Source organism: Grampus griseus (assembly GCF_964374135.1).
Source record: "Grampus griseus genome assembly, chromosome: 20".
Taxonomy (NCBI): domain Eukaryota; kingdom Metazoa; phylum Chordata; class Mammalia; order Artiodactyla; family Delphinidae; genus Grampus; species Grampus griseus.
The window spans coordinates 50,355,102-50,373,878 of NC_139014.1; the positions used below are offsets into that span (position 1 = coordinate 50,355,102).

Sequence of the window (18,777 nt, forward strand, 5' to 3'; positions counted from 1 at the left end):
GACAGGATTCAGTTTTAGCTCTGTGTTGTCAATTTAAAAAAAGTTTGGGCTGTGTGTAGGCTTCCCTAGTACAGGCTGGTACAGAAATTTTGTCTCTCTGTCTTATCAGTACAAAGCACTGAAACTATACTAAGTAGTTTATAATTGTGTGTATGTCTTTCTGTGTGTGTGCTTCAGAAGTTAAGTAAACAGCATTCAGAGTTGTTGGCTTACTGTCTCTAAGCCTGTCTTAGACTAATGACTTGGAAAGATTTAGTGAAAAATCAGAAATAGACTCTATCAGCAGCTTTCTGATCTCTTTTTTCAAATCCTGTGAGGATATGCTACATAGGCTTGGGGATCAGGAATGGATCAGATGAGATACCATCAATGTTAATGCCATTTTGCCAGAATGACCTGCAGAAAACTCTGGTTAAAAATCTAGTTGCGGGCCTCCCTGGTGGCGCAGTGGTTGAGAGTCCGCCTGCCGATGCAGGGGGCGCGGGTTCGTGCCCCGGTCCAAGAGGATCCCACGGGCCGCGGAGCGGCTGGGCCCGTGAGCCATGGCCGCTGAGCCTGCGCGTCCGGAGCCTGTGCTCCACAGCGGGAGAGGCTGCAGCAGTGAGAGGTCCACGTACCGCAAAAAAAAAAAAATCTAGTTGCGAATCATAGTCTTCATTCTGCTCCGTTCTGATCATAAGAAAACTCCGTATGGGTTATTTATTCCATCTGGGCTTGAATTTACTCTCTGTGAAATGGGGATGAGAATAGTCCCTTCCTAAGATTTCGGTAAGGATTAAATGAGATATCATAAGTGAAAATACCTATATTTTAAAAATAAAAGTCTCTCTCAGTGTGTATATGTTCTTTATAGTGATTGGAGGGGGCAGTTAAGAAGACTCCAAAGAAACGACCAGGTTCAGTCCAGTTCTGCACCAGATTCCTATATATCTTCCCAGATCGCCCTGCAGTTTCTGTTGCTGTTTTCTGTAACTCATAAGGATTCCCTCAGATCCTCCACCATCTCCCTTTTCCACCCTTTCAGCTCTTGCCATTACCTTGTGGCTTTGGATGTTAAAAAACTGTTGGATTTGCCTTTTAGGCTAGGATACAGGCCCAGCAAGAAATTAGGCAGAATTCAGGTAGTTTTTCAGATGGCAAATCAGATGTGCTTACAGTTATACTATCCCAGGATTCTCGTGTAATGGACACCCACAAGTGAGGGTTTGTGAGCCTTGAAGGAGAACAGCAGAACACCACTTAGGAAATAAAATCACACTGTCCTGGGTGTTCCAGCACTTCCCATGCTGGCCTCCTTTCTGCAGTCCCACCCTCCTCTTCGCCCTGGCACATAGTCCCATGAACATGCCACCTGCCTTCTCTTGTCTCTCTGGCCCCATCCTTTGGCTGCTCAGTTTATTTTTTCCACATCCTAACCCTCTTCCAGTTCCAAACTAAATAACTCCCACAGATGGCTTGTTCCATCAAAGCTGTTTAAGAACACAGGACAGTGAACTGGGGTCCAGAGGAGCTGCCAAAGTCCAAGGCTGCCCTTCCCACAGAGGCCCAAGACAACGTTGCCATCAGCTCCCTAGCAGTCCACAGACCATGAGCAGAAAGGCTGGCAGGTTGGGTGGTGGGATGTCTCTTTAACACTATAATCCTCTAGCAGCTAGCAACCAGTTCTCACTTAGATTCACAAGTTAGAACTGGAGCCGGATCCATTGCGCTCCATTTTCCACAGGAGGCAGAGCACTTTGTAGTTGGCATTTCTCCCCCACGCTTTTACAGCATGGAAACCCAACAGGAAGTGGCAGTCCCATTTGTGTTTTGGATCGTGGTTTGAATCCTTACTGAACCTCTTTGTGAACTCTTGGAGAGGTCTAGATCCCTGCTCTGCCTGACCTGAAGGGCAGTATTCCCAGCTGTCAGCACATCCTTGGGAAGAGGGTGAACTTCGGACGCCTATTAGAAATCCTGCAGATGAGAGAAGACCCAGAATTTCACTCTTTCTTTCCTGTCAGCAAGGACATGTAAGTTTCCTGTCTGCCTTGTCATCAGCTTTGGAACACTTTTCTCCTGCATTTCCCCATGTACACAGTGGTCTGCGAGCTTCTTCCCCCAGTCATCATCCCAGCACTTGCCTTCCCTCTGTCATAATCAGACGGGTGTGGTTAATTTTGACCTCGTGACGAGCGGCCTTTTCCTTGTCCTCGCCGTTATTCCTGTGGGACTTACGACCTCTCTGGTCATGGTCTCCCTCTCTTTCCCTTCCTTCTCCCTCTTCCCTCTCTAACTGCAGCCTTTGTAAGTAGATTCCTCCAAGGTCACTGAGGAAGGGCAGTGTGTGCCGTTTGCTGCTGTGCGAGTCTCTTTTCCCTCGGTAAGCCGAGTTCCCTTGAGAGAGCCCCTCCCTTCCTCCGTTAGAAGCCATGTTGGCGGCTTATCTGCTTGAACGTGGGCATAACAGGGCCAGGCACGATGGCATTTGTGGAGTGGTCTGGCCAGACGAAGGGAAGTTAACTCTCAGCTGGGGAGAGCAGGCAGTTGAAGAAGCTTCCCCCGGAAAGAGCAGAAGAGAAGGAAAGAGAAAATTCTGTGGCAGGGAAGTACTCCCTGAGAACTCAGTCAGGAATCAGCATCGCCTCCCTCATCCTGGTCTTTCTACTGAGAAGGAAACTATTGTTCTTTCTCTTCCCTGCCTTCACATATTGCTCCAGGATCAAGGATTACCAGATGAACAACGCACCCTGTTGCTCTCACAGTAAAAGTTTCTCAGATTGATGGATTTGTGGAGCCTTTGGGTGCCAGGTGGAAGGAGGGAGCTTTGACTTCCTTTGTCTTGTCCCCATGCTCTCTGATGGACTTTCCTCTTTACAGTCCATCCAGAGTCCGAGACTGTGTAGTGCAGAGAACTTTCTGGGGACACTCATGCGTAGGTTTTAGCTTGGCGTCCAGTAGTGACGAGTTTCCCATATTCGTTCAGCTCATCAGCTGACCAGGGGAGGTCTTATCCATGCCGTGTCCAGGGAAATGAAATGAACTGGATGATAGAACTCCTTTTAGTCCAGGTACCCTGGGAAGCTTTTGATTTCAGTATCTCTGTTCTCGCCCGTAGCTTAGCCAAGCGCCCATTTGGTTCGTGTTCATCTAAATATGAATTCATCAGAACTGTTTCTCTTGTCCTGGGGGCCGGCCCTTGGGCTAGTGCTGAGCTGGTGGGGGGTGGGGGGCTGGATATACCCTATAGTAAAAAGGACTTGAAGTAGGTCCCTTTCTCCAGAAGTACCATTACTTACGGAGAGGCTACAAAGTATAATGGACTGAGCACGGACTCTGGAGTAAGACACATGTGGGTTCAAATCCCCATTTTACCACTGACTGGACGTTTGTTTCTTCCAAGCTCCAGTTTCTTCTTCCTCTTTCTATCTCCCAGGATTACTGTGATAATCAGATGAAATAGCATAATGCCTAGCAACCATCAGCCGCCACTTCATCTCCACCACAGCTTTCCCAGAAAAGTGGGATATTTCAGCCACCGAGAAACTGCAGAAGTAAAGCGCTGACTTGTTCCGCATGCCACTGCCCTGAACCTCCTTAACGGGTTTCTTGCGTGCTCATGCGTTTTTGTTTCTAGAACGTTCCCTGTCCTGACTTTGTTCAGTTTTCTTTTTCACTTGTGAGAACTTCTCTCATGATCAGTACCCAAGGGCTTTAGAACGTCTGGACGGTAGTTCTCCTAGAAGGCAAGCCTGTTTCCTTTGTGCCATCCCAGAGGCCTTGCTGGCCGACTGATCTCCAGAGACCACTCCTTACCTCTTTGCGCCTTGGCTTTTCTTAAGGGGCCCTTCCTGGCTTCAAATCTGGTGACAAGTGATCCAGAAACCTTGTCCTCAGCCTCTTACAGGGCACACTGGTTGGGCTTGTACCCTCCAGGTGGCCTGGAGGGAGCTGCAGGGTGTCAGAGATGGCCATGGGAAAGAAACGGCTCACAGAAAGAGCACAGCGCATGAGCCAGCGGTTCCCACTGCCTGCTGGAGCAGGCTCAGTGAGGCCGCTGACAAGAGTCTTCAGAACACTAAACAGGTGATTAAAACATCAGTATAAGTCTTTCCAAATCTCACAGAAAGCCAGAAACTTCGTTTGGACACCAACAGAAATTTTCCGCTCTGGAGCTCTATAAACTGGTCTGCTATTTCTTCCTCTGCTCTGTGGCCAGAGGGGAGCTCTGTGCTAATGATTCCATGAAACCCTCCAAGTCTTCCTGAGTGGCTTATCGTATGAGAAGAACCTATACCACCTTTTTCCATCATGAATTATCTCCAGGCTCTCACTGTTAGTTCAGATTCTGAATCTTCAGCCCTTCCTTCCAAAAAGGCCAAGCTCAGCTCTTGGCACTGTCCCCTGTGACAGAGCTGAGCTCCAGCATCCAGGTCAGAGGCAGAATCGTCTTTCCTCTCCTTTCCAAGATGACTGCCCAGAGTCATAGAAACCTTTAAACATGGAAAGAGATCTCGAGAATCACCTGCATTTTGCAAACGGTGCGGTAATTTGCCGAATATCACACAGGGGAGCATGAAGTGAACGTTCCTCTAGACCCTGCTTTCCCTAGACCTGTGGCAGGTCAGCTGCCCCAGAGAAGTGCGGCAAGCCCAGAAGGAGTTCCGTCTTCACAAGGTCAGCAGCAAGAGGCTGCCCCCCTTGAACTTATGATCAGCTCTTTTCCCTTGTGGAGGTTGTGAGAGTCTCTGCCCGAAGCACAGGCAGACGCTCTGGACCCATCGAGAGCTGTGGGCAGCCGGAATGCTGGTTAGGAGCAGAGGCGCGTTCCAGCCCCTCCACTTACCGGCTGCCTGAAGTTGAGTGAGTTACTTAACTTCTCTGTGCCTTGATTTCCTCATCTGTAAAATCGAGGTATTGACAGCACCTACCTCCTGGGGCTGTTGTGTGGATTAGAGGAGGTGGTGCATGTCAGCTTTGGGCACAGCGCCTGGCACTGGCAGCCGTTCGCTCAGCGTTAGCCACGGCTGAGGAGGGTAGAGGAGCACGCGCCGGGTTTTGTTGTTGTGCCTTGGAAGCCCCAGTGGTGCCCTCGCAGGAAGTGGCTCTGGTGAGGTGGCAAGAACACAGGCCTACGAGGTCATTGCATCTGGCTTCAAATCTCATTTAACTTATTTTTTCGTCTCTTGTCATGATCTGAATGTAACAGTATCTGCTTTGTAAGGTGCTGAGGATTCCTGGATTCCAAAATTGCCATGAAAAACGTGGCGTGTTTTTTTGCACCTTAGCTAGAGTTGCACTTGAAGAGTGGACTAAACTTGTGACCACCTTCACTTAGTCTTCTAGCCTTTAAAGCAGTGATTCTACAACTTCAGTGTTCGTAAGTACCTGGAACACTTACTGAAAGTACACATTCTGGGGCCCTGTCCCCAGAACAACTAATTTAGTTAGTCCAAAGTGCTGTCCAGGAATCTGCATGTTTAACAAGCTCGCTGTGTGATTCAGATGCAGGTGGTTTTTTAAATGCTTTTTAGTGCTCATAGGTGAAGAAAGGGGAACTGATATTTATTGAAGTCCTTCTATATGGCAGGCATTTGGCTTACTTATACCTTATCAAACTATAAATAGACTTCAGCTAGCTTCAGTTAGCAAAGCCTGTCTTGTCTCCAGCCATGAGGCGTGGACCACTTGAGACTCAGGACTCTAGATGGAGGACCTGAAAATACAACTTCAAGTGGCCTCACACCTCAGCCCTAATCTCAGAATTTCTCTCACCATATTTTTAATATGCTGTGGGGATTCTCGAGATACAGGTATAATTTTTTTCTCAGAGCGTGACATCAGTGCTTTGAAGAAGATAAGTCTCACCTCTTGCTGAGGTGTGTTGTACCTTGCCCTGGGGCAGCAGGCTGCAGTTAAGACAAGGCAGAACATGCCCAGAGCTTGGCTTCTTGTGGCATCTTATTTCAAACCAGAAACTCTGTAGGCAGCCTGTCAAAAGAGAGCACCATTCCTTATGGAGCCTAGATCTCCGTGGGGAGCATCACTTGAAGCAGAAAGAAGCATCTCTGAGTAGCCTGTCCAGGGGTTCACATTGCACAACACAAGGAGCGTGATTCACGGTATACAGTGTGGCTGGCACCCCCTCCATGATCACGATGCCCTCTGGGATCGTCCTAAGGTCCCAAAGCTGCCGTCAGCCTCCCATGATCAGTCATCCACGTTGTCCGACTACCCATAGTGTATATTAGATGCTGCAGATAGACTTTTCTTTAAATACACACACACACACACGTACAGATTACAGTGCCTGTCCTCAAGAGTCTTACTCAGGAGAGAAAACAGGACAGCTTCATAGGAGAAAGATATTGCGAAGCATAAACAGATCAGATTTATGGATGTCAGGAACTTCAGAAGGAATACATTCTCAGATGACAAATGGAGGATCCAAAGAGAACTCGATAGGCTACAATGAAAGAAGTAAATAATTACATGAACTCAAATACGAATAAATGTAAAATCCTACTTTATCCAGAAAGTCAGCCGCACACAGCAAGTAGCATGCAGCACGATACTAAATAATAGGGGTTTTTTATAGCATGGGGAGACCTCAGTGAAGGAAGGTTATAAAAGGAAATGGTTGCTGGAGGGCTTGCTCACAGTTGGGGAAGATATTATTTAGCCACATGTGTGAAAACACTTTGGGGATTTGTTGATTAAAAGCTCACAATGTGTCATTAGGGCAAAGTGGTGAACAACAAAATGTATGCTTTTTGGCCTACTCACAGAGGTGTCCAGAACAGAACGAGGAGGAGCTGTTTGCTCTGTTCTCTGCTGCTAAGTCACATGTGGGCGCTCCCTCCAGGAGACATTCGTCTCAGTAAAAGTCTTAGTGAAAGAATAAGCAGGATGTTAAGGAGACACTTGAAGTGAGGAACAGTGGAAGGAAGTGGGACCGTTTAGCCTAGAGAAGGTATAACATAGCAGACTTCAAAAAATTGGAGGCCACTCAGGTAGAAGCAGAGTTAGAGTTGTTTGTGGCCCACAGAACAGGATTAGAAGCACTGGAGGCAGATTTGGGCTTAAAAAGGGATAGACCTTTCCACTGATGAGAAAAGTCCAGAAGCGGAATGGGTTCCCTATTAGGAAATGAACCCCTTGTAGACTCAAGACCGTAACAGACCTCTCATACAGCATGGTCAGGACTGGAACTTAGGGAAAAAAGTCTGTTAAGTATGTAATAATAAAAATTACTTATATGTGTCTTAAACATGAAGAGATGATGGTTTTAAAAGCTTCCCCAGGGTCTTGAATCCTTTCCACCCGACATACTCAGGAAAGGGTTGGATCTCTGGGAGATGTTGTAGCAGAGGTTCTAGGGTGGCTCTGAGTGCCTGGTAACTCACTTTCTGGCATCTAAGTGATACAGGTGTTGAGGGCTGCTAATGAGGTCGGAGAAGAGGAGGACGTGTAGGCCTAGCCCGTAGGCGCTGGAGGGGCAACTGGGGATTTGGAAGAGGTTAGTGCCAGGTTACTGTGGAATCCCTCCATGGCCTGAAAGTTCTGTGAAGTGTCAAGGACTACATCTGCCTTATTCTCTCTTGTGTGCCCAAAATGTCTAGCATGTCACATAGCAGGGCCTTAGGAAAAATTGGTGGACAGTGGGCTGGTGGGCCGGACAATGACTTCTTGAAAAGACTTTTTGGGGCTTCCCTGGTGGCGCAGTGGTTAAGAATCCGCCTGCCAATGCAGGGGACACGGCTTCAAGCCCTGGTCCAGGAAGATCCCACATGCCACGGAGCAACTAAGCCCGTGCACCACAACTACTGAGCCTGTGCTCTAGAGCCCATGAGCCACAACTACTGAGCTCGTGTGCCACAACGACTGAGCCCGCGTGCCACAACTACTGAAGCCTGCCTGCCTAGAGCCCGTGCTCCGCAACAAGAGAAGCCACCGCAGTGAGAAGCCTGCGCACCGCAACAAAGAGTAGCTCCCACTCGCCGCAACTAGAGAAAGCCCGCGTGCAGCAAGGAAGACCCAACACAGCCAATAAATTAATTTTTTAAAAAAGAAAAGAAAGACTTTTTATCAAACTTAAAGGAAGGTGAGGGAATGAATTGATTGCATAAAGGTAAAGGCCTTGTAGGCTGGGTAGGTTCGGGGAATAATCTGTAAAGTCTCAGAGGTGCCAGGGGGGCAAATGGCCCACAGGGGAATGTTGAGCAAGGTTGCCTGGGCCTGGAGCTGGGGATTAGGGAATACCAGCAAGAAGGGCCGTGGTGATGTACGGTGGGGAGGGCCTGCACAGGTCATGGAGAGCGCTGAGAGACATTGGGATTTCATCTGGTACTAAGGCTGAGCCCAAGGGGCTTCTCCATCCTGACTTCCTCAGGGCCTATCTGCCTAAAAGGGATAAAGGAGCAGCGTGCCCAGTCTCTACAAAGAGCTTTTCTTCTCCCCGAGCTGCCTCTTCCTCCTCTGTTGAAGGAGGAGAAGAGGAATGAGAACTCTGCCCTTTTGAGTGCTGTAGGTAATGGGGGCAGCGGGGAGGGCGTGTTTCTGTCTTGGGAGTCTTTGATGCACCTGCTCTGAATGTGCCCCACCCCCCTCCCGCTGAATCCTCAGGGTCTAGAACGGGCCCTAGTGCACACAGTAAACACCTAGTAAATATTTGTTGAATTGAGCGCTGACCGGATGTGTTGAATGCTGCAGGTCTCAGCATTCTTCCACACACATAAGATAAATAAAAGTAGGAACAGATCGGGTGAAGGAGTCTGCACACGAACCTGAGGGGCGGCCCCTGATCCTGGCTGTCTGGAAGGCAAATAAGAAAGTGGCTCAGAGCGACCAGAGCACAAGAGACAGTGCTCCTGGCCCAGAACTCAGCGGCAGTGTAGAAACAGACTGCATGTGGATATTTGCAGACGGAGACAGACTCAGGCCTTTCCTCCCCAGGGTCTGAGCTTGTAGCCTCCCCTGCTGGTTAGTGAGTGAGGGCCCCAGTGCCTGTGCTCCAGGTTTCAGAGCAGCTGAAGCCAGCCAGACCTGAAAGGCTTGTGTTGGCAGTGCCAGTATCCGCCCAGCCCCTGCCAGTGCGGGTGGCTGCTCTCAGAGCCTCTGCAGGGGAAGCAGATTGGACCTCAGCCTGAGCTACTGCTGCCTATAGCTTGCTCTCTACGACGCCCTCACTGTTGAGAATGCACCTTGCTCGTGCAGCCGGAGCTTAGAGCTCCAGGAAAAAATAGTTTCTTTCCATGAGGGAACAGTTCAAGAAGAGCCAGCTGTCCTCTGCCCAGGAGAGCCAGGACTCCTCTCTGCCTTTGTTTAGAATGTCCAAGCTTAGGAAATTCAGGTGGGTAGAAAATACCACCTGAGAGCATGAAGAGGATTTTCTCATCATTTCTCTTGTATTGAAAGACCTGGAGCAAGGATCCAGCTGGTCTCATTTTAGGAGGATACCATTAACAAAGGCAGAGTCGCCACCCACACCCCAGTGTGAAGAGGCGAGATGGGCAAGGTGGTTGTGATGTTCACCGCAGGACCTTACTTCTGATGTGTGCATTAGTGCCGTGCTTGTCCTACAGCCATGCCCTAGGGGCCCCTCTGGAGTCCTGCAGAATGCACACATGCCCATGGTTAGGTCCAGGAGTCTTTGTAGAAAACAGGAAGGGGGCAGCTGCAGAGAGGCCGGGGCTTCCCTCCACCAGCTGGCTTGTCCAACAACCTGGATCCAACACCTTAGCTCAAAATAAACTATTTCAGCAGCTTCAACAGCCAGGTGAGCATTCCAGGGCTTTCCCCCTCAGCCCTAGGCTGTGTGCCTGCCCCATGCTTCCTTCCTTACCTCGGAGGCTGGCTTCCACACGCTCAGTGGTGTCAGGCAGAGTACCCCTCCTGTCTCTGAGCAGAGTGAGGCAGCGAAGAAGAAAAAACATAATAGCCACTCATTTACTTAGCACTTTCTGAGCCCAGACACCTTGCTAAATATATGATATGCATTATCTCTTTTAAACAACTTGAGCCAAGGCTCAGAGACATTAAGTAACTTGCCTAAGGACACACAGCTAGGAAGTGGCAGTTAACACTTGAACTTAGATCTCTGACTAGGAAGCCCAAGCTCTTGACTGACCCCCTGTATTGCCTCAGCTTGCCTCTTCCCAGAATGGACCTGTTTTTCCTTCTGTACTTACCTTCTCACCACCAGTGTATGTTCCACATCTCCTCTGTTCTCTCAACTCTCCTTCCAGTGTGAACATAACCTCCCTCTCAGTACCCCTACCCTTTGGAATCTTCAATAAAAATAATGGAGAAGCCTCTCCCCCACCCCCACCAAATCTTCCCACCTAACCATTTGCCAGTTCCCAACTCCCCTCTAGGACACTTAAGGCCAGTGCGTGCTCACGTGCGCGCACACACGGTGGGGGGAGGTATGGGTGGGGCTAGCAGGCTGCCATCCACTCTGAACAGGCATCTGTGCGTTGCCAGCTGATTGGTAACAGCCCACATTGCCTCCGCTAAGAAGAAAACAGCTGTTGGGACCAGACACGTGGAATGGTATAGCTACTGCGGGGTGGGTTGGCCGATGATGTTAGCATTTCATCTTGTGACCCACTGACCCCTCAACTGGCACTAGGACTAGGGATGGCTGAGTCTGGACATTGGGATCAAAAGTGACTGAGGGCAAGGCTGTGCTTAGCTGCCTTGCGAAGAAATGCAGTCCTGCTGCTGCAGAGACAGGGAACAAGTGACCCGCTGAGTGGATGCCCTTGGACAGGATACCCGGGGCTTGTCAGGATGTGTCTGGCACGAGGATCCATGCCTTTTCTCCTTGTCCACTTTGTCATTCAGTGCCTGCCAGGTTCTTCCTTTCTCTCCCCTCTGACCTGTGACCCTCTGAACAAATCAGTACCAGTCGTCCTGATTCATCTAGGCTGGGAGTGTCTGTCTCCCCATCATAAGCTACTGCCTCTGTCTTCAGAGTGAATGTGCATCCTCGTGGCCAGCTTCCCTCCTGCCTGGAAGCCCCTCCTCCAGGAATGTGAATAAACTGTTTCCTCTGTCCTCCAGCTCCAGAGGATTCCCTGTGTCTGAACTTTCATTGGCAGACCTCTTCTCAGGCTGACCCACCCTTGGCCACTACAGAATCGTCCTACCCACCCTTCAGTCTCCTGTGAAGGCGAGTCGTGTATAACTAGAGGTTCTCAGTTTGTGAAAACACTTTAGTCTTTAGAGTTCAGTTTTCTTGTAGCCAATCCTGTAGGCTGGGCTCATTAGAGATGGTAATTAACCCATTGCTAATTGACCTCAGAAGCCAGCCAAGCAGCCTGTATTTTACCAGGATTGGTAGTGGATTTATAGGCTATTTTAAGATTTTTTTTTCTTTTTCTTTTTTTTTTTTTTTTTTTTGCGGTACACGGGCCTGTCACTTTTATGGCCTCTCCCATTGCGGAGCACAGGCTCTGGACACGCAGGCTCAGCAGCCATGGCTCATGGGCCTATCCGCTCTGTGGCATGTGGGATCTTCCCGGACCAGGGCACGAACCCGTGTCCCCTGCATCGGCAGGCGGACTCTCAACCACTGCGCCACCAGGGAAGCCCATATTTTAAGATTTCTTAATAATTTCAGCAAGACTTCACTTTTCTGTCTGCATCTTATTTGCTCTAAGGATATTCTGTAAAATTAACAAGCTGTAAAGTTTGATTGAAGGTTTCAACAAATGTGAGAATAATTGGCACCATTTAGAGAAACAAGAAAAACAACCTGTAAACTGGAGTTTGTAGGGGGAAAACCCGTGTGATTTTTCTCTGTAACCAGAGGAGCAGTAGCAAGCAGGACTTTTTAAACCAGAAAATAATCAAACTGGCTGATAGCGCAGATTTAAATTCTGACTCCCCCAAACCAAAAGTTCAGAAAAAGAAATTCTGCGGAATCTAACCAGTCACTGTAGTGTTTGTGCCTTCCAGGAGGCCTGTTTGAATAGGGACCTAGTAAAGATGGAGTGAGTCCGTCGTTCCCTGCAGCTTGCATCCAGAGACCTGCTTCATCTCTCTGACCCCTCCTCCTGTTCCCTGGCTGGATCAGGGCTCTTCTCCCTTCCCCATGGCTAGTGTTAAGTCTTGCCACTTAACATCCGTCTATGGTACCTGGTGCTCAGTTCCTTTTCTCTCTCTCTCTCCCTCCGCCACCTTCCATAAGACTGCTTGGACCTCTTTTTCTGTTCCTTCCTAGGCATTTCTGCCCAGGCTGGGCTGGTCCTCTGCCGAGTGGCTGTGGAAAGTCACCAGTTTTCAGAAAACAACTTTCTTTTCTCATCCACCGGCCCACCTAAGATACCCCAGACTGCCTTCCCTCTTCTCTCCTGCCCTAGCGGTTTCTTCCTGCTTTCCTCAGGACCTAACCTTCCTCTGAGTGCCAGCCTCCGCTTACCATGGGCATGCTCACTTTCTCTCTCTCTAAGGAACTGAGCCTGCAACAGGCCAGGCTCGCACATCGCCTCGCCACATCTCACTTTCAGTTTTCCTTTCTGCTTGGTTCTTTGCGTGTGGACCTAATCTGGGTGGTAGCTGGAGCCCTGAAGGTAGAGGTTTCAGTTCCCGCCGATGGGGCACACTGCCTCAGATGGTCTTCAAGGGGAGGGAGAGGGGCTTTCTCTGGACGCCTTTCTTTCAGCCCTTCCCTGACCCACAGCCCCAGCCTTCTTTCAGAGCCGACTGGGCCGTCAACTTTGCAGCTCCCAATGGTCTACACAGTGAGTCTCTCCAGAAGGACCGTGACTGCCCCTGAGAAGGTGCCGGGTCTCAGGTTACCCAGGTGTTCCCTGGCCAGCAGCCCTTTTACTCAGCTCTAGCCCCTGTCCAGCCCCACCTGTTAACAGCCCAGGAAGGAGGCCTCTGCAGCCCAGATCCTTCTCCTCTAGAGAATCTAGAATTTGCCCAGAGCTACAATGTACATACCGCTTACATTCTCTGTTTTTCATTGATATAGAATGGAAAAATGTACTCATGAACAGAGTTATTGTGGGGATTATGTCATAGACTTCATCTGGACTCCTTCCTCTCCGAGCCGGGAGCCTAGCTTTAACCCCTCTCCTACCAGGAAGTCCTCCTTGGCCAGACAGAGATCATCTTGGAGTTGGCTCTCTGTGAATGGTTTAAAGGGCATCTTGCTTCGTGATATCCCTTATTAACCATATTCAAACTGGGTTTTTTCCCCCCAACTCAAGTGCTGGAGGCTTTGTCTAGGAGGAATCCACCCCGCTGGGCTGATTCCTCCCACCTGAGAGCAGAATGCTTCAGCAGACAGGCCAGCAGGCTGGAGACCGCGTGTTTCTCTGTGCCCCGGAGAAGCCCTAGACTTTCTGACCCTCAGTCCCTGCATCTCCTCAGTAGCTCAAACCCCATTCCTCACTCCACTGTGCACTTTGAAACCTAAGGAGACCATACAACGTCGGCTATCCTCCCTGCTAGTTGGATTGCAAAGGCGAGGACACTCTTCTAAAAGGCTAGGTGACTTTTCTCTCCAAACATGTAGAATTCTTTTCTACACCCCACTCAGAGACCTCACTGGATCAAAGCCCTTTTGAGAATCATCCAGGAGTTCCTTTGCCCTCAGGGAAGAACTGATGGCCATAGCAGACAAAATCCCCCGGAAATCAGGTTCCTTCCAAACAGAGTGAAAACTAAAATAGGGGGCAGGGGCCCGGGGAGGGAGGTGGCACTCCTTTTTGTTTTGGTGTCCACGTGAGTAACAGCTCCCCCTGATCCTCTGAGGATGTGCCGCAGGCAGGCTCAGGATGTCTGCATCCCTGGGTCCTGCTGTGCCCTGGAAATCCCCGTCTCCAGGAGACCCACGTCCACACGTGGCCTTTCTCCCCCTTTCTTCCTGAGCCACTCAGCATGCCATCCAGCCCATGCCCTAACAGCAGGAATTCTGCCCGCCTGTCAGCACACACACCCATGGGCACACTCTCCTCTCCTGGGCAGATTTCTGCAGCACACTCAGCAGGAGTGCCAGCATACCTCTCACCATCCAGGTGATGCCAAGGACAACTGTCAGGTTTTCCTCTGTCCTCCTCTCACCCCTTAACCCCCACCTCCTCTCCATTCAATGACAGCAGCCTCACACCGAAAAGGAAAGTCCTGGACCCATTACATAATTCTCCATAGTGCAAGCAGTAACTGGGGCATAAGGTCAGAGGTCATAGTGGGGTCAGGTGGCTGACACACACTGTAACGACAAGGTGGTTAAAATTAGACCACTGAGAGGAAACTGGCAGTCTTGTGGAAATGCAGAAGTTTCCTCTGCAAGTGAGAGGTTGGGGATGCAGGGAGGCCACTGTGCGTGCTGCCTGCCAGGCTATTACTCATTTCAGCTCTGTTCTTTAATGCCTTTTAGCCCCTGCTTCTGTATTTCTAGCCTTCCTCATCACATGTTTGCATACACGCGATGGAACCCATGGTTACCTGCCCTGGCCCAACAAGCGCTTCTTTCCTCCTTTTAAGCACAGGACTGGGCACCCCAAGCTCAAGACAGCTGCCCTTTCCTGAGCCTTTTCTGGGTCGCTGAGCACCTTTTGATTTAGCCTCTCAGGTGGTCGAGGTACTTAGCCTGCGACTCAGGCCTCAGTTGTTATCAAGGCCATTGGTGGGGCAAGGGGCGGGGGTCCACTCCGAGGTTGGGAGAGGTGGCAGAGGACGGAGTCATGGAGCGCAGAGTTGACAGTTGTGTGCTGAACATTCCCTGGCCAGCCAGCTGCCAGAGGGGAGCTCATTTCCACGTCTCCTGGAGGACTTGGGTCGCACCTGCCTCATCTGCTCCCTCTGGTACCCAGCCGAGCTTCCCTGTGCCTGTCAGCCCTTACTGTAAACCTCCTGGGTGCCCGGCTTGTCCTTAGCACCCCTTGCCAGGGAAGTATGAGATGTAGTCTCTGCCACCAGTGGAGTTATTATCCAGGCGAGGGATAATAAATGCACCTGTGAAACAAAGAGCAAGCAATCAAAGACAGTCTCCAAGTTAGTTACTTTACTGTGTGATACAGCCAGGGACGTCCCTGTCATGTGACAGGATGGGAAGCATGGGGTTTGGGGGGGGCAGGGGCTAGTCAGTGATGATGGAGGGGCTGCCACCCTGTGACATATCTGGCCCCTGAAGTGTTTCCCTATGGGAACGGCCTTCACCTCTTGTGAGCTCCAGATCAAATGGGCCCCTCTTCTCCCTTGGTGAGCGCCCTCCCAGAAGGGAGGAGAGGACCCCGGAGGCCAGGGATAAGAGTAGGGCATGAGAAGGTGCAAAGCAGGTGGGTTTGCAGGTCTCGCAGGAGAAGGACCCCAGACAGGGTGACTATGGAAACTTTCTCTGAGCCACTTACAAATTTGATGATTGCTCAAGATACTGAATTTCATTTCAGCTAAATCAGCCCCAGCTTCTCTGACAGCACTGGCTTATGTGCTGACGTGGCCACATGGGAGCAGGATGGCCTAAACCCCTGGAGGAGCAGACCTTGGTGAAACACCCCCCCACACACACACCTGCTTTGCCTGTCTCCCTTCTCCTGACAATAATTTCCTGCCGGACCCCAGTCTCTTCAGCGTAAGAAGCTCTTAGGTGGGGCAGGAGGAACCTGTCAGGGGAAACCCAGAACGACCTGAGTGAAATGAACCAGCCCAGAAAGCACTCATCATTCATTTCACACTCAGGCTGGAAGTTCTCCTCTTGGGGGTCTGGCAAGAGGGGAGCTGGGAGAAGAATGGAGAGCGGCAGTGAGGGTACCAGAGAGCTATGTTCTGTGACAGCCAATAGTTTACATGCCACCCTTCCTTCTATCAGCTAGATACCAAACCTGGAAGACTTTTAATTTATTCTTTTTTCAGATCAGGACTTGAGCAAAAGAAAGGCGAAACCCCAGAGGACACCTGTCATTGGCCCTGGGGTTGTCTGCTCCCCCAGAGGTGACCTAAGGGGAGATGGTGCTGTCTTCCTTCAGAGGGTCTTGGCCCTCCTCACCTCACAGGCACGCACTCCCGCTCACTCTCTCCGCCTTCCCTGCCCAGTGGACACATTGCTCGTGTGCCCCTCAGCCAACAAACAAAGTCTCTCATCTTCCCTTTCAGAAAATGCTGTTTTTCTTCTCCCTCTCGCCCTGTAGGTTATTGCAGCCGACTGCAAAAGGGTCACAGTGCTGAAGTATTTTCTGGAAGCCCTTTGTGGACAAGAAGAGCCTCTGCTGGCATTCAAGGGTGGAAAATATGTGTCAGTGGCACCCGTCCCAGACACCATGGGAAAGGAAATGGGAAGCCAAGAGGGAAAACAACTGGAAGATGAGGTACAATGCGGGAAGAGCCCGCTGTGGCCGAAGGAAGGCTCCCCCATCCCCCCAGCGCTGCTCTGCCCGGCTTCAGCCTCTACCCCTGGTTATTTATAACCACTCAGAGCGGTGGCGATGTTGACGTGACCAGCCAGCTTCTCAAGAGTGCACTCTGCTGGTGCCCCTTCCTGCCAGTCCCACCCCGGTGCCCCCATCTCGCTCTGCTACGAGTTCCAGATGCTTCTTTTTAATGTTGCAGTGGAGGAGAAGGGAGGGAAAGAAAGAGTTTAATAATGTGCAGCTCTGGAGGCTTAGGAAAGGGAGCTGGGGGGATGTTAGGGTTCAGGCCGAGGATCAAGTTTATGGATGTGTGGAGCTCAGTGCAGCACAGGCCTGAACTGCAGCCTCCAGCACACGCACAGGAAGAGCTGACATTGCTGGCCCCGTGTGGAAAATCACCCCCTCCCTGGCCTACCCTCCCTCCGTTGCTCCCTCCCACCCTCCCTCCTGCACATCCTGATGTGATTAAGGAATTCTCCTCTTGTTTGTTTGCCCTTGGTTGTTCCTGTAGCCCTTGCTTCACTCCAGACTGCGCGTGTGTGTGTGTGTGTGTGTGTGTGTGTGTGTGCGTGCGCGCGCGCGCTCATGCCAGCCTGAGTGCCCACCCCTGCCAAACCCCGCTGACATTTGCCTTGCCGTACATGTATGTATCTTTCTGGGGGTGATGGTTACTGTGGTTCTGTGCACCGTGGGTTTGTGTGTCAGTTTAAGTTGAACACTGCTGCCAGCTTCCCTGCTGTCTGTGGGTTCTGAGCAAATGTGAGTGTGGACGGTGTCGGTGCCTGCGTGCGTTTACTGTGCTTACTGTTGCTGCCAGCTGCCCTGCTATGTGTCTGGGTGTGGGTGTCTGGGTGTGTATGCACACATAGCTCACTTTGCCTGATGGTTGACTCTTTCCTTCTTTTAGCCCCACAGTACTACAGACAGAGGGGACTTAGGTGGGAAGGAACATGGGACTCAAGGAAGGGACGCAAGTGACTGTAGCCAGAGGCCAGGTCACCCGTAGGCCAGCACAGTCATTTGGCCTGCAGCAGTCTCAAGCGCCTGGTGGAGCAGGGTGGGGTGTGGGGATGAAATCAGCAGCAGGCCAGGGAAGCCAGATGTCAGCTGGAAGCTGTCGTTGGTGATCTGAAGCAGTGATAGAGTGGCCACCTTTGGTTCAGAGTCTTCAGAGCAGCAAAATCTTGGACGGGCTTCATTAGAATAGCTGGAGAACCCCACCCCACCCCTGATGACACAGGATAGAGGTGGTTCCAGGGATAAAGCTGAGCCCATGATTCCAGACTCTCCAGATGAAACCTGGGCAGGGAGTAACGGGAAAGAATGAGCTGTCAGTGTGGGAGGAGACAGTGGGGTTGCTAAAGCCATCGAGGTGTCCAGGCTTCAGGCAGGACAGCGCAATGCCACCCAAGCCCTGGGCACCGTGTAGGGAAGCGTGGGTGGGATAGCGCCCTGGTCAGCTCTCTCACCCGCGCTTGAAGGCTGAGGCGGGCGGTAGAAGGTGAGCAAGCTGGCTCTCCAGGGTTGCTGCAAGAGGTGTCCCCTGGCCCGAGGAGCCCGCAGGACCGCATCCAGGGAAGCCGGCAATGCCCAGAGGGAGGGGCTCCTCCACTCTCACGAGGAACAGACCAGCTCTCGGTCCCAGATCTTGGCTGCGTCACGCTCTCTCCCTCCTCCTTAGGCTTATTGACCAGACAAAGGTTGTGACCCATGCCATGCTGCCCACTTCTTCCTTTTCCCACGAGCCTCCTGGGTTCCGTTATGTCAGTGGCCCCTGGGAAACCCTACTTACCCTGGTCTGTGTAATTTCACAACCCTGCACTTCCTCGTTTGCTATGAGAGCTGAGCCAACCTCAGACAAGCCTCGCTGACCCTCTTTTGACCTCAGTCGGGCTCAGTCCAAGCCCCATGATAACCCTGTGTATCCCTGGTCAGAGCAGGCAGGGGCAGTGTTCCCCACAGACCAGCCAGAGACCCTACTCCACTCACTCTGGTCCAGGTTAACCCCACGAACAGGAAGTAAATGTGCAGAGAGAGTCTTCCTCCTTTCCACGGCCTGGGCCTCTCTGGAAGTGGGCCCTGTGACACAAGAGCCTGCGTGTTGTCGGATGAGTGGTGACTGCAGACAGCATCCCAGACCCCTGAGACCTCTTAGGATAGTGGCAGTTCTGGCACCATCCCGAGATCTCATCTTCTCCTACCTGCAAGACTGAGTCCCTTAAGCTGATTGGGAGAGGAAAGGGGAGCTGTTTCTTCAGACGTCATTCTTCATGAGCAGAACAGAATCCATTTCCTTAAGGATGCTGCCAGAACACCTTTCTTTCCACCCCTAGATTCTCCTCCTAAGACAAGGCCTCACCCACCCACTCACACACTCTTGCGAACCACTTTCCGCAAAGAGTCCTTCAGAATATCACCGATACGGACAGTTGGA

General features: G+C 51.0%; 1 protein-coding gene across 1 annotated transcript in view; it reads left to right on the forward strand.

Annotated features, from left to right (window-relative positions):
* Positions 1 to 18,777, forward strand: part of SMG6 (SMG6 nonsense mediated mRNA decay factor) — a 237,681-nt gene that overhangs the window by 198,429 nt on the left and 20,475 nt on the right. The window contains exon 14 of the mRNA XM_082678924.1: positions 16,125 to 16,301. Coding sequence (XP_082535050.1) covers positions 16,125 to 16,301 — 177 coding nt within the window. The remainder of the gene's footprint in view (positions 1 to 16,124; positions 16,302 to 18,777) is intronic.